The 14,844-nt window shown below is 45.8% G+C and overlaps 1 protein-coding gene across 2 annotated transcripts; it reads right to left on the bottom strand.

Annotated features, from left to right (window-relative positions):
• Positions 1-7,367: 7,367 nt before the first annotated feature.
• dars2 (aspartyl-tRNA synthetase 2, mitochondrial) lies at positions 7,368-14,741 on the bottom strand. Of its 2 annotated transcripts, none has more exons than XM_067253158.1 (17): positions 14,321-14,741; positions 14,069-14,168; positions 13,918-13,984; positions 13,679-13,780; positions 13,434-13,529; positions 13,221-13,344; positions 12,866-12,912; positions 12,561-12,667; positions 12,109-12,178; positions 11,656-11,835; positions 11,423-11,530; positions 11,265-11,327; positions 10,546-10,698; positions 9,565-9,783; positions 9,077-9,220; positions 8,223-8,298; positions 7,368-8,038 (listed from the first exon to the last, which is right to left on the bottom strand). In XM_067253158.1, exons 1-17 carry the CDS (start codon positions 14,505-14,507, stop codon positions 7,860-7,862), a joined length of 2,022 nt encoding a protein of 673 aa, XP_067109259.1. In that variant the 5' UTR covers positions 14,508-14,741; the 3' UTR covers positions 7,368-7,859. The 2 variants fall into 2 exon arrangements, with proteins under 2 accessions (XP_067109259.1, XP_067109260.1); XM_067253159.1 differs by having other exon boundaries at positions 9,110-9,220.
• Between the last annotated feature and the right edge of the window lie 103 nt (positions 14,742-14,844).

The raw sequence follows: 14,844 nt of genomic DNA, 5'->3' as shown, positions 1-14,844 counted from the left end.
ATCTAGGTCCGCCCAGAGTCTCTAAATAGACTTCTGGTTTCGTCTTGTTCAGGAGCAATTCCATGTTTTCACAACAAGGCCTCTCTTCTGTCTCCATTCTGTGGGAGGCCCTGCCCCACGTCAACATATGAGCTTGCTTGGATCTCATTCAGAACTCATCACCACCAGGCCCACCACACACGCAAACACACACATTCACATACACACACTGTTGGAGTGAGAACAAGACAATCTCCAGAAAGCTGATATTTGTACATAACGTGCAACAGGCCAGAAGTCTCTGCTCATTAGAATGTAATTCATTCCGGTTCCGATGAAAAGGTTACCAGTGTATCGTGCGTCGTGATTCAATGCCTACGGTGACAGCCTTCATGAACAGACCTCTTCCTTGCTACTGTACATTTAAATTACAATGTTCATTAAGCTAGTTCTAAAATACCCGTACTGCCGACACAATCCTGGGACCAGCAAGTCGATAGAGCCCGTAGTAGATCAAACGTGCTTCTAGAAGCACACAGACTGCTCACTCACACCCGTCACTCTGGGAAGGGAAGAAAACATACTTACGCCAACACAGAAGAGAAGTGATGGAACAGAAAACAAGTGATAGACCAAAGGATGTGGAGTGCTGCTTTTATCAGCCAAGCTCAGGAGTATTAACCAGAGTGGAAGCAAGGTGTGCTCCTTATCTTTGATAGAGGTCAAGCCTCACAAGGAAAATGGTGAAGGGATAAGATAGGGGGATTAGGCTGTCTTGTAATTACGGCTCTCCGAAAAATTATGCAAAATGTCCACCAATCAATGCGTGAGGTCAGACTAATCCTTGTGCAGGGCAGGTAGGGACATGGAAATCAGGCCCGCCAATACTTTGCTGTCTCCCACGGCGACAATCTCCTCAACCAGGCAAAGCTACGTTTACGGGATGAGAGGATGGGGATGAATCAGTTATTCAAATCGGATACAGTATCGTCCACTCACTGCACTCAATGGACAGTGATGTATTTCTGAGGGCATATTGTATCTTTCTGAGTAGGAATGATATTCCATATTCAGAGTGTTTCTCAGCGGCATGATTGACAAGCGTAGAACGAGGTACGGGAGGAGTAGATGCAGAAGGAGGAGAAAGAGGAGGAGAGCGAGGAATGAAGCTCAAGGTTAGTTTACATCAGGCGTGATGGCCTGAACAACGCACTCTTACCAGCTGCCAAACTGCTTAGACAGCCTGATTTATGGTGTGAACAGAATCTCACCACCTGCCCCAGGGCACAGAGCTCACTGTTTGACTCTCTATCACACCTCAAGCTTACATTATCACTTACATCTCTCCCTCACCAAGTCTTCCTATGGCACCCATGAGGGAAATAAAGATAATATTCTGTATGTTGAAAATGGCACAAATCAGATCAATGTGGCAAGCGTAAGAGCCTAATAATGTGTCGCGTAACAAACAGCCATTTCAGCTCAAAGGGAATGGAGGGTTTAGCAGGCAGATGGGACTCTTCATCCTGCTCATCTGTGGCGCATGTCTCCTGCGTTCTTCATTTCTCAAGACGGAGGGCCCATCCATCAGAGAACAAGCCAGAATGGGCTGCATATGGCATAGAAGATCCAGTAATAATCCCAGTTAATCACTGTCACAGTACAACAGCATTATCAACTGCTCACTCATACACATCAACTCATCAGGAACAATCGTGTGTGCCGTATTAAACTGACGAATCTTCGCGCCGACTGTAGGGCCTGATATAGCCATGGGCACAGATGGTAGGTACAATGGCTGGGTAGAAAAGTATTAATGATTCCTAATGCAAATATATCCCTCCTTGGCTCTGTCAGCCGAGGCCTTTCTCGTGGGTGTCACTGTGGGGATCTGAACAGAGGTGATTGAAATGCATTCAATGTATTATTTATGCTTCTTTCTCAGCAGGGAGCACTGTGGAGATTGAAAATGCACCTTGTCGGCTCTCTGGTCCCCACAAAGGAATCAATGGGAGAACGCCACGAACCTGCCACTGGCCACAAGACTGATTGAATTCAAAGAGGCTTTGAGGCTTAACACACTTCTGGAGGGGAAACCTCAGTCCATCGGAACTCTGCCGTGGAATAATGTGGCAGTTGAAACAGTGGGTGTGTATAGGTGCGTATGTGTGTGAGTGTGCGTTTGTTGACCGTGCACGTGCCAGTGGGCGTTGTGAGGGTTAGTGTGAGTGGTCCATGACCGTGCATGTGCCAGTGTGTGTGTGTGTGTGTGTGTGTGTGTGTGTGAGTGTGTGTGTGTGTGTGTGAGTGTGAGTGGTCCATGGTTTCACCCCCTCCACCTCCTCGCCTTTCACAGCCTGTAGATGTCCTTGCACCACTGTTCTCTTCGCTGATAAATAGTCATCTGTATTCTGAAACTGCAGTGGCCGCCATCATGGCAGGCTACACCCGCAGACCAGGCTGGTTTCTTTCCATATCATAGTTCCACTGTCCTGGGAAGGTTTCTGTCAGCCTCTTCACGGCTGGGCACCCACGCAGTCACCAATTAAATGACATCAAACGACCAGAACGTTACAACTGAAAATGGCATCAGTACCATCTACTGACATGGCACGAGGGTCCCTACAACCACACTCGCACATACACACTCTCTCTTTCTCTCTCTTTCTCTCTCTCCCTTTGATCCGCCATGGTCAGAATAACCGTCACAGCTAGCTTTGGGACCACACAATAGCATGGCCAGTGAGGATCTGTCCCGTCATTTTACAGAGTCTAAACCATTTAACAGAGGCAGAAAGAGGTGGGACAAACCCTGTTTATTTTTCATTCTCTAAGACGCTGTTGCCCTCCAAGGTGATGCAGTAGGAACAGAGGTCTTCCTGATGAAAGCCAGTCCTTGACGTGCACTGACCCAGTCTCACTAAATAGTCATTGATGAAATATAAACGTGGACACGATTCATGTAATATGGTTTGTAACCATCCACATTTCAAGCTAGCTAATGAAAAAAAGCTACTGGATTATGGTGAAGGAATATACAGTAGAATGCAGCATTTTCCTCCAATGTCGTTATTGTCTGAAACCTCCCAAAAGTAGTGCTTGGCATGGTGCTCCATTCCATGGAACTCCAGGTCATGGAGTCATGGTTTAAGAAGCAGCATTATGGATATTTGTGCGTCCCGTGGAGAAGTCTTCTAAGGATGCTTCGCCATAAAGTGAAACCTTGCATGACCGGAGCCCTTGCGGGGCATGCCAAGAAAATGTCTCTCCCTTTCACACCGCCTGACTCCACTCCACCCGTCTCTTTAGGAATCAGCATGCTTCGCAATTTCCTCCAAACAAAGCTTTTGTATGGCGGACAGCGGAGCGGTGAGCTCCTATAATTCTTTTTCTCAATAATGTCTGTGCTGGATTCAAACTTGTTGGTGTGACGGTAGAAATTCAGCTCCTCAGTGTACATTTTCATTTATACTGTCTTCCATTGCTAGACTAACCTGATCTGCCGACAGTCACTATAGAAAAGATTATCGTTAGCAAGGTTCATTACCTTGATTCCCTATTACTCCTATCCTTTCGAAATGATCTTTCAATTCCAGTTTCTCACTGGAATGATGTCCTCAAAGCCTTATGATCTGTGTCCCACATACAAGCAACATAGATTGTGTCTTTAATGTCCTCAATGCATATTTGATGTTCTACAGAACTAGGCCACATTGATCTCATAAGAACTGCTCAGGGTGACCTCTGAAAGAGTAGCCAGTGATGTGAATCTGCTTGTCTTCATGCCTGCCTGCCTGCATGCCTGTCTGCTTATCTGCTTGTCTATCTCTCCCTCTGAGTCCCTGGCTGTCTGTCTCATTGCCTGTCTGTGTACTGTGTGTTACTGCAGCGTGTCTGGGCCTGCCTGAGGCCTGCTGGCATTACTCAGCTGCCTAACAGCTCCCGGCACGTAAACGCTACCCGCCTTGATTTGTATTCAACAAACGTGATGCCAAAATAGCCGCAATCCCCTGATGCTCTGCATTTGACAGATTTTAATAAATCTAATATAGGCAGAGCACTAAGTGTTATTGCTTGTAATATGGGGGTTTACCATTGTTGGGTTGTCGTACAACAATAGTGGTGACGATAATGGAGAGACACCCTCGTTCTAGAATGGCCCGTTTGGTGTTTTTGCGGTCGGTTGCACTCGATATCGGTTTGGTACTGAGCGTGTTATGAGATGCCTCACGTTTAGTGTCAGTACTTGGGTGTGATGGAACTGAAAACGTCGTAGGTACGACAGTGGGACTAAATGACTAGAAAATATTGGTTGGCTCAGAAAATATGGTGATCTTTATTTCTCACTCGATAATTTGACAAAGACACCTTCGGTATTGGCATAAAGCTGCCAAAACTGCAGCCAACACTCCCCTTCAATCTTCAGAGCAAGGACAGGTAACAGATACAAGTGCTAAAGAATAGTATCCGCCTGATACTGAAATATTAATGATAGTATCTATCACAACACTAAAAGCCATAAACTGATTGATTAAAGCCTCACAATGATGTATCTCTTTTGTGCTAGATGCAGAGGTAAGGATTTGCATTGCGATAGAATAAGATAAAGTATTCCTCCTATTAAACTTGAAACATAGCGCCACTCTTTCGATTAAAATGAAAGATCTATATGCATTTTAAATCCCACTTGAAGAAAGTGGGATGTGCAAAAAACACTGGAATGAATGTAAAGCAGATTGTAATTCCTGTATTGATCACTTCCCCATTACAACATGTTGGGTAATATTTGTGGCTAGTCGTGTAAGGATTCCCCAAGGATTTATTTGACTAAATAGTTGTCATGCAGAATATACATTACACCATTCGTACAGATGCTACCAGATGTTGTTATGTACTTACATCAACATCAGAGTGTTACACTTGGTTACATATAAAATCTACAGCTGAACAGCTTCTACGCTTCAGACTCTTGTTCATTTAGAGAAATACAGTTTTTCTGACAGAATAGAATAGCTAACATTTTTTCTCTCTTCAGAAGTGACATTCAGAATAGACAACAATACAATAAACATGTGTCTTCCAGCTTGTTGACTTGCATCCATACTGTATCCAAGCAGTTCCATGGCCCAAATCCTTCAACAACTCACCCAATCACACACTCTCTCCTGTCTTGCTCTTTTCAGTAAACATCAATATTGAATATTTAATTTGTTTATATTTGTCCCCAGAATACATTAGTGTATGTTTCTCTGTGGGGGCATGATGATCCCTTTTTAACAGTCTGGCTCCACAAGCTGTCACCATATTGACATGAGAAACTGACATAAAAACAACATGACAGATGATCTATCATCTCAACCCAGAAACCTTCTGACAGGTGAGGAGGGAAGGAGCTATCTCAATCTGTCAAGCAAGCCTAAGTATGTTCCATGACCAAAGAATGGTTACCGCAGAGTGGAGCGAGACACGCCTGGCATTATAGCATGTCTCCTTTGCATACATTCAGGGCTACACGCCAGCTCAAATACCGTGTACACACATTTAAACAAACATTGCTCGGAAGTAGCCAACAATCTGAACAACAAACAATGCACTCCCGTCCTCTGAGCGTGTACTGCAGTGGTGCTTACACTAGATATCTGGCAAGGGGCTGTGCATGTAGGCTACACTGTTTATTTTTGCTCAAGTGCTTTCCATAACAAATGGCCATTAGGGACCAAGGCGGTGTCAGAAAGCTCATTATCCGCAGGCTTGTCTGGGAGGTGCCGGGTAAAAATCCCTCCCAGACCACATCAACCTGGATTACGCTCTGGAGACCACTGTCCTCAGAGATTACAAAATGTTGGAAATTATACACACATGCTCATTAAATTGAGGACAGAAAAGTGAGCTGGAAGTCATTATAATTATGCTTTAGTCATGGTTGGGGAGTGTTACTTTAAACTTGCAAGCTCACACCATTCTGCGGAGGGTAAACATCATTGTCCTTTCTTTGCCCTTTTATGTTTGACGCATAATTGTCCCCGGGCCGTAGGTAATTTGGCCGTCAGTGACTGTGAATAAATTCACATTTCCAGCTAGAGTACCAACAGCTAGCTACCACTAGACTCTGGATGAAATTCACAAATCAAGACAATGAACCTGAAGTGACTTTGACTTGAAAAGGTCCATTCATTTCACAGCAAGCTACTGATGACCTCCAGCACTATAGACATGAAAAGACAGAACTTAGCCTCTGAGTCATGATTAAGTGTAGGCTGTGCATCTCTCTGGCTGGCTTCATTTGAACCCTGTACACTGGCCATGGGGTCACAACTCCCCCTTCTCTCTCTCCCACCTCTGTTCAGTGTAAAACAGTAACTGCTGAACATTTCTCTGGCACAGCCAGTTGGCTAGTCAAGCTCAGGCACTGGGGGAAAACTGTAAAAAGCATCTCTACCACTGTCCTCACCCCTCAGAACAGTGTCTCCTTCACTGGCCTAACCTCTCAGAAACAGTCTCTTTCACTGTCCTTAACCTTCAGAACAGTCTCTCCTTCACAGTCCTCACCCCTCAGAACAGTCTCTCCTTCACAGTCCTCACCCCTCAGAACAGTCTCTCTCCTGTTGTCCTCACCTCTCAGAACAGTCTCACTCTCAGTCTCCCCTGTTGTCCTCACCCATTAGAACAGTCTCTCTCCCACTGTCCTCACCCCTCAAACAGCAGACAGCTAACCAGCCAGGACATACAGGGGAAGAGCCAGGCAGTAACTGCTGGCTGTAGCATTGTTCCACTAATGAGAACATCTGTGTTGGCATTAACGGCTGTCTCTGTCTCCTGGAGAAGGTGTTGGTGTAGTGCTGGGCATCAGGCAGCTGCTGTTGTTAAAAGCACTATTTACACACTGGCACAAAAGGGCACATCGGCAGCACAGAAATAACTGCAGAGTAAAGGGACACACACACAAACTCTACCTGGTCTGCTACAGAAATGCCTTCTAAACCCTGTGCTATCTAGAATCCACACAATACCCAGTATACCTCTGAAGTTGTGTTTGCGGTCTCTGTAGAGCTGAAATAGCGGTACGGTCATTCCTGTGTTGTAGATAGTGATCTATAGGTTACAGTTCAAACTATGTCAGGTTTTACTATACAGTATGGGACTGTGCTACCCTTGAGGAAAGTATTTAACCTTAACTGCTTCTGCTAATGTCAGCTTGTCCTAGATACAGTATGGGCATCAACAAAATGGGAATACAATAGTGTAAATATGACATGGAACAATACTACCCCCTATTGGTCAGTTTGAAAATGACTTAATCAATCCAGGGTAGAATCGTTTTATATAGGTTTTATATTTGGAGGAAGCCTACAAATCGATCAATCTACAAAACAAGACACAACCACGTCTCCATCAAATCATGGCATACTTTATTACACACAGCATGCTTCCATATTGATCTATATCGATTCAGCTGAAAGTGACATCTTTTCCGACACCATCGTGGGTAGTAAGACTGTCGTTAGCAAGCAGAGGAACCATGGGAAACGTAAATGGTACACAAAGGTGCAAAAACAGGGCATTCTCTCACGGCTGAGGTATCTTTCGTCCTCCAGTCTTACACTGTTGACGTGGTGACATGGCACGACGAGTCATTCCTCAGAAGGCTCATCTCAGGCTGCCCACTCGGGGACATCCTCAGTTTCACCATCTGGTGGGACCAGAATAGACCTGGAGTCTAAGGAGGGTTAGAGCGCATTCCAGACACGTGTCCTTACTCACTCATGGATATTGTGGATCAGATGTAACTGGTAAACAAGGGTGAAAGCTGCTCTACAGAGACACGACCAGCCAGGTCCTAAAGAAAGGCTGGGGCCAGGATGAATCCAGAGATCTTCTCACTAGAGCCCCTCGCCCTCGGCCGGCCAGCTGACAGAGATGTGATAAGGCTTCAGTTCCTCTTCTGACACAAAGTCCGGGGCGTGGCTCATGAGGTCATGACCCCGGAAGGACTTGGGGAAGGCGATCACATCCCTGATGCTGGACGCTCCGACCATCAGAGACACCAGGCGATCCAGCCCTGGTGGAATCAGGAATCGGTCAACCCCAAACTCTATGTTATCGCGGAAGTATAAAACTATAGCATAGATGAGTATTGCATCATAGCAATATTGATTATATTTTTTTCCCCCTCCCATAAGAGACAAAATGTTTTTCAAGCATTATTTGGTCAAGTCAATCCAAAACGTGTTGTGTTGACTCACCCAATGCTATGCCACCATGAGGGGGCGCTCCAGAGTCCAGCGCCTCCAGCAGGTGAGAGAGAAGAGCCGGATCCTCCTGAGGAACGCAAACCTGCGTCAGTCAGGACCGACTGGTTCCCTGACAAAGTCTTCAGACGGATATTAAAACTATACTTAGTACTATAAAGTACTATACTTAGTACTTTCACTGAGGCCCCAAGGTTCACATTCAAATAAAAACCTCAGTTCCGCTGTCTTTCAGGGAACACAATACATGACTACGTTACACTCTCAGAAGCCCTCAGGCATGTGAAGAGACCCTGAAGCTGAGAGGCTGACAGGGGGGGTGGGGGTGGGGGGGGGGAGATCTCTATTAGTAGTTCCTCTGACAGGCCGGGATTGCTGCTCTAATGGCAGCTGTGTGTGCTCCCTGGCCAGTCAGACAGTACATTTACATTTAGTCATTTAGCAGACGCTCTTATCCAGAGAGACTGACACTATTAAGTACAGGGACATTCCCCCCGAGGCAAGTAGGGTGAAGTGCCTTGCCCAAGGACACAACGTCATTTGACTCGGCCGGGAATCGAACTGGCAACCTTCAGATTACTAGCCCGACTCCCTCACCGCTCAGCCACCTGACTCCACAGTAGCCTCGGGTCAGACAACTGCCTCTACATCCATCACAGACTTTAAGGTATTTAAGGTGCGTTTTATGTACTCCGGAGATTGCACCTCTGGGACGGTTCACGTCCTTTGGTTGTTCAGGGTAAATCAAGTGCAAACGGCAAAACAGACTGGAGAAGCAGGACAAACAGTCTCGTCTGACAAACAGGAAGTCTGACCTGAAGGATGTTCTGACAAACAGGAAGTCTGACCTGAAGGATGTTCTGACAAACAGGAAGTCTGACCTGAAGGATGTTCTGGAGGACGTACTGCTGCAGAGAGGCTTGGTGGATCCGGATGGAGCCTCCGCCGATCTCAGAACCGTTCAGAACCAGGTCATAGTGCTGCCCACGGACCTGACAATACGCAAAGGTCCATTTTGTTTCTCTATTTACATCCATCTTAAGGATTCAATTACACAGATAGATATGATAGTACTAATAACTGCTAAATAAATCAACTCTTTTTCAACTGAGGTTTTTTGACTGTGGGCAAGTTATAAAACAACACTCAAAACAACAAGCGTGCCAGTGCCGTGTGTACTGCATCAGTGTTTCAACAGAATGCAAGAGCACAGAAAGGCAGCTTCAATCATTTATGATAGCAGATTTCGCTCTCCCTATCGGGGGTTAAGCTGTCTTGCGTGGGCCCTGGCAGGGAAGCAGGCTGGTGGGCAGGCTGGTGGGGAGCCACCCCTAACCTTGTGTGGAGCGGAGGAGAGAAGGTGGGCATCTTCAGGGACCGGAGCAGTGAAGGGGTGGTGGGCGGCCTCCAGCTGGCCTGGCTCTCCCTCCTTGGGCAGGAACAGTGGGAAGTCCACCACCCACAGGAAGTGGTAGTCTGAGGGGTGTCTCAGCACCACGCCCCGGCCCTCCAGGAGGTCAGCGCACTGCAGTCTTAGCTTCCCTAGCAGGGGTCTCTGTGGGAGGAGAGAGGAATGGGGAAGAGGCCTGTGTGAGAAATACACTCTCAGAAGGTAGAGATTTAACGGGAGTTCATTATTTGGAGAGTTGATATGATGCAGCTAGCTTTACCAGCCAGTAATCTAAAGGCTGTTATGTCAGCGTCAAAAACAACATTGTTTTAATGCCCTGCACACAAGTTCCAACAAAATAGTTTTTTTACTGGAGATTGATTGATATGAGAGTGGACTGTAGGTTGTTTTCCTAATTCTTGAACTTGGCTTGCGATTGCAATTCCTCCCTATCCCTTGGAACATAAGGTCTGTATTGATTGACACACAAATCAAAGCAGCCGCCAGTCTACGGTTTTGGGTTGGAAACACTAAACACATCAAGATGTATTGGATTTAAAGCTGGTGCTCCTCAAAGATGTTCCTGAATGTCAAATACTTCACAAACATAACTACTAGCTACTAAGTGTGCAGTAAATAACACTCGGTAGTGCCAGGAGATTCTGTATGGATACAATGAGGGGTAAGGACGAGGTGCAGTTGGTTACCAGATCTGAAGATGTAATTGTGAATATGTTTCAAATACCCAACTATACTTAATGATACTTGTTTTACAAAATGGAACCAATGGTCATCCAACACTCAAATAACAGGGCACCCCACCCACCTCCCTCTCCAGCCAGGCTCATGCTATGCTCAACAGTAATCAAGCAGTAATTGGCGTCTGGTCCGGTGTTGAGGGGCCGGGGGTTTGTGAGTGTGACCCACCACAGTGTCCAGAGGGCCAGCAGAGAGGAGTAGCAGGTCCCCCGGCTGGGCCTGGGCGGTCTGCAGCAGCTGCTCCCTGGCTGGGCCACACAGCAGTCTGCTGAGAGGAGACTTCAATGTTCCATCTGCCTTCACCAACAGCACACTCACGTCCTGGGAGAGGGAAAGTAGAGAGAACGAACACATCCATCCATCCACCCATCCATCCATCCATCCATCCACCCACACACACACACACACACACACACGTAGACACAAATGAACAAACAGCGAAAGCAGGTACACGTAAAAACACACACAGAAGGACAGCCAAAGGATGCACTCACACACACCAAAAACGCAACTTACTTTGTATTCATGTGAAGCTCTTTAGCCTCAGGCAGTAGTGAGCAGCCTTGAATGCCTATGAACCCCTTACCTCTCTATATAAATTACTAAACCCAATAAATCATTAGTTATAATACAGCCACAAATTAGGAATTTATTTTCTAATCATCTAGTTCTGTGAAGGGAGTGCGTGGGAGAAGGCCTACCTTCTGAACCAGTGGGGTCTGATCTTGCCTAGGGCAAAATATGGCATCTACGACATTTAGCTGTTTCATCACAATCATCTTGAGCCATTGATCATGCTGAGAATGAATATTTCACGGCAGCTGTCTGTTCCCTTTAGTGAGGCAGCTCATGAGGGTAGCGGGTGGGTTCCCCGAGGCAGACTCTACCTGACTGAACTGGGTCTTGGCTGTATGTTTAAGGGATTCCAAATCCTTGCCCTTCATACGTGTCTGTGAGGAGACAATAAAACACAGTGGTGCTCAAACAAACTCCAACAAAACAATATCTGGGGATGGTTCAGGTGTGTTGCTAGGCTGGCACTCACAGCTCCGCCTGGGACACAGATGGCCTGGATGCAGCCTCCTGGTTGGTCGAGAGCAGCTTTGAGGTAATGGATGTCTGTGTGCCAGAACACCTCACTCACGTCCACCAGCTGTACAGGGAAACACACCGGGCTTCAAATAGCAGCATGTCGAGGCAAAAGGACACATTTCCCTCCGAATATCCCCTCAACTACCGCATAGAAACTGTCACACACACACACTGTAATGAGCAGACCTTCATGTCGAAGCGAGTGTCTGGCTTGTCCACACCGTAGTCCCTCATGGCTTCCTCATAGGGGATGGAGGGGAAGGGAACACTGACAGAACCCTTCTCCACAGGCCATGAGTGCTGTAGCAGCCCCTCAATCAGTGTCCGGATGCCTGCCTGATCCACAAAAGACATCTCTATGTCTACCTAGAAAGGCAGATGAGAGGAGACCAGAGAGGAATTACAGGAGCTGCTGCAGCTATGAGAACAGTACGTGCATTTTAAAAGCGTAGTGGGTGGGTGTGTTCAACCGGCAAAGACTTTCAACTGAAAGAGATGTGTGGGTGTTAGACTGGGCCAGACTCCATTAAAACAGCGTGGCAAGCAGATCATCTGCATCAGCCAAACTCTCTCTCTCTCTGTCTGGCCTTGGAAGTCAGCTCATGGTGCCTCTCTTCACACAGCTAATCACCACATTACCTGGGTGAATTCTGGCTGTCTGTCTGGCTTGGAGCCTTCATCTCGGTAGCAACGAGCGAGTTGAAAGTACCTGCAAGATCAGAACCATCCACATGAGAGGACTGAGGAATGCCAATTTCACATCACAAGATGGTGTGGACGTAGTGCCTGGCATGAATTCCATCAACTTTGCTCCACCTTCTCAGAGCCTCACAGTTATATTGCTTCCGACAGAATAAGATCTGATTTCCTGCAGAAGCTATAGATCTTTATGCACAGGACTCAGAGCATTAACTGCAGATATGCCTCGAGTAACTTTACTAAAGGATACGCTGAACAGATGATCAACATACACTTAGCTAACCAATCCCAGAACTCAACCCTTTTCTGAATGTTTCCTAGTAAATCATCTATAGGGGACCCTCAAAATGCTGGGTTGTCTTGAGAGTGACGGATGGAGTAATCGAGCGAACCTGTCAAATCCAGCCACCATGAGGAGTTGTTTAAACTGCTGTGGACTCTGGGGGAGAGAGTAAAACCGGCCTGGCTCTCTGGAAGGAACTACAAACTCCTTAGCACCCTGGAAAAGACAGGAAATTGTGTTAGTGAGATAAAAACGTCCTGACTATCTGGGACAATTATATATATGGGTAAATCTATGTGTGGCATGCATGCTAATATAGACATAAACAACCATTTGTTATGTGTTGTATTAATTTCCTTATTTTGGAATGTAATTACACAGGATGGTTATGTGTCATAGAACGGCACGACTTACTCCTGGAGTTCTCTTAAAAAGGGTAGGAGTCTCCACATCCACAAATCCTAAAACAGCACAGAAACAACAACAACATACTTTATACACGGTTCATTTCAGATTTTTTTTTTTCTCTTAGTTTCACACTGCAACCTTTCAAGTTGTATATTATGTACTAAGCACGGGGGCGATACATTTTTAATGTTAAGTATAATTTGTTTGTGGTCCTCCATTCTGAAAGCTGTAATAAACATTTGACAAACAGCATAGGAAAAAAGCACAAATACTGAAGTCAAACATGAAGAGGAACTGGAGGCTATTAGGTACAGAGGCAGGCCTGGATGATAAGAGAGTTGAGTCAGATGGGTGTACGCACCGTGCATATTACAGAGGTACTCTCTCATCTTCATCACCAGCTGGGACCTTACTCTCAGATTGGTCTGCATCTGAGAGGAGCGCAGGTCTAGGTAACGGTACTCCATCCTCAGGGACTCAGACTTCTGGGAATTTAGAAGGAGATGTGGTTTGATGTCAGGCTAAGTTAGTGACATTTCTTGTTACTTTGGAGTTGGATCGTGCTGGGGCTCACCTTCACGAAATCTTTGATTTCAAAAGGCAGTTTCCGGCAGGTATTAAGAACCTCCACACTCTCAGCACAGACCTCAATCTGTCCTGTGGGCATGTTCTAGAGAACACACAAAACACAGACCCACACACACAGAGAATTTAAGAAAACGATCTCAGTGCCCATGGTGGTACTTGTTCCCACGGTGATATTTGTTCCCACAGGCAACAGTGTTCCTGGCCTCCCAATCTCGTCCCAATTAAACTGACCGTGTTCTCCTGTCCTTCTGGCCGAAGCTTGACTGTGCCCTTCACTTTGATGACTGACTCAACTGTTAACTCACACAGAACTTTCTTCAGATGACTTTTGGACTACATCAAGGGAAAAACAGAAAAAGATGATTGTCGGAAAATAAGATGATGTCAATATTGCAGAAAGGATGATTAGTGTGACAAAGTACTCAATGGTGTTTCTGAATAACTTGATGATACTGTAAAACGTTGCCTACCTTGTCTTGAGGGATGAGAATTTGTGTCAAACCGCCAAAATCTCTCATGATTACAAACAAGTCTTGTCTGATGGAAGAGAATAGGCAAAGCATTAGCACAATCCTAATTAAATCAGAAATAGGCAGATGGACTAAACAATGACCACCCAACCTGATGTACTGGACCCAGCCACACAAAGTGACCTCATCGCCCACGTGAACAGATCTCAACTCTCCACAAGTGTGGCTCCTGAAAGACAGGCTGCTGGAACCTAGAGAGGCGTGTGTAAAGTTGGATCATGACAGGAGTGACGTTCGCTAAACTGTTTTGACAGTAACACTAAAACGGAACACGAGTTGTTTATTGAGACCATAGCAAGCAAACAGGATAACTAATAGCTAACACATAATGTGGTAGAATTACCTGCTGTGCTGCACGCGAAGTTTCTGTTTATAGTGAGAGTACACCTCATTCGAGTGATGTTGGCTTTGGTCAGATGTCCTTGGCTCACAGTTGGAAGAGCGGTGTTTTGCCAAACAGAATATGCCCTGCTGTTTCGTCTCAGCGCGAAGAGAAGCCTCTGTACCAATACCCTACTTTTATTAGCCATTTTTTTAAGACAACCCTCTGTCCAAGGATGTTCCCATTCATTCAATGTTAACTAACCTTGTACCTTGTCTGAGTAAGGCGGCACATGGGTACATTACCGGTATAATAAAGTTAGCTGACATGATTATGTATATGGATGACAGAAAAACATAACGCAAGATTCTGCTGACAGATACTGTCAAGAATCAATTTGGATAGCTAGCGACTTTGAAGTTTAACTGTTCTTTGTCCATTTAGTTTGCTTCCATTCGTATGGCTAGCAAGCTAGTACGCTTATGAAATGTCCTTGCTTCCGTGACGGTGAGGTAGCATTCACTGAACTTGATATACTTGGATGC

The sequence above is a fragment of the Osmerus mordax genome, chromosome 16 (assembly GCF_038355195.1).
Source record: "Osmerus mordax isolate fOsmMor3 chromosome 16, fOsmMor3.pri, whole genome shotgun sequence".
Taxonomy (NCBI): Eukaryota; Metazoa; Chordata; class Actinopteri; order Osmeriformes; family Osmeridae; genus Osmerus; species Osmerus mordax.
This window is presented reverse-complemented; position numbering and strand designations above follow the sequence as displayed.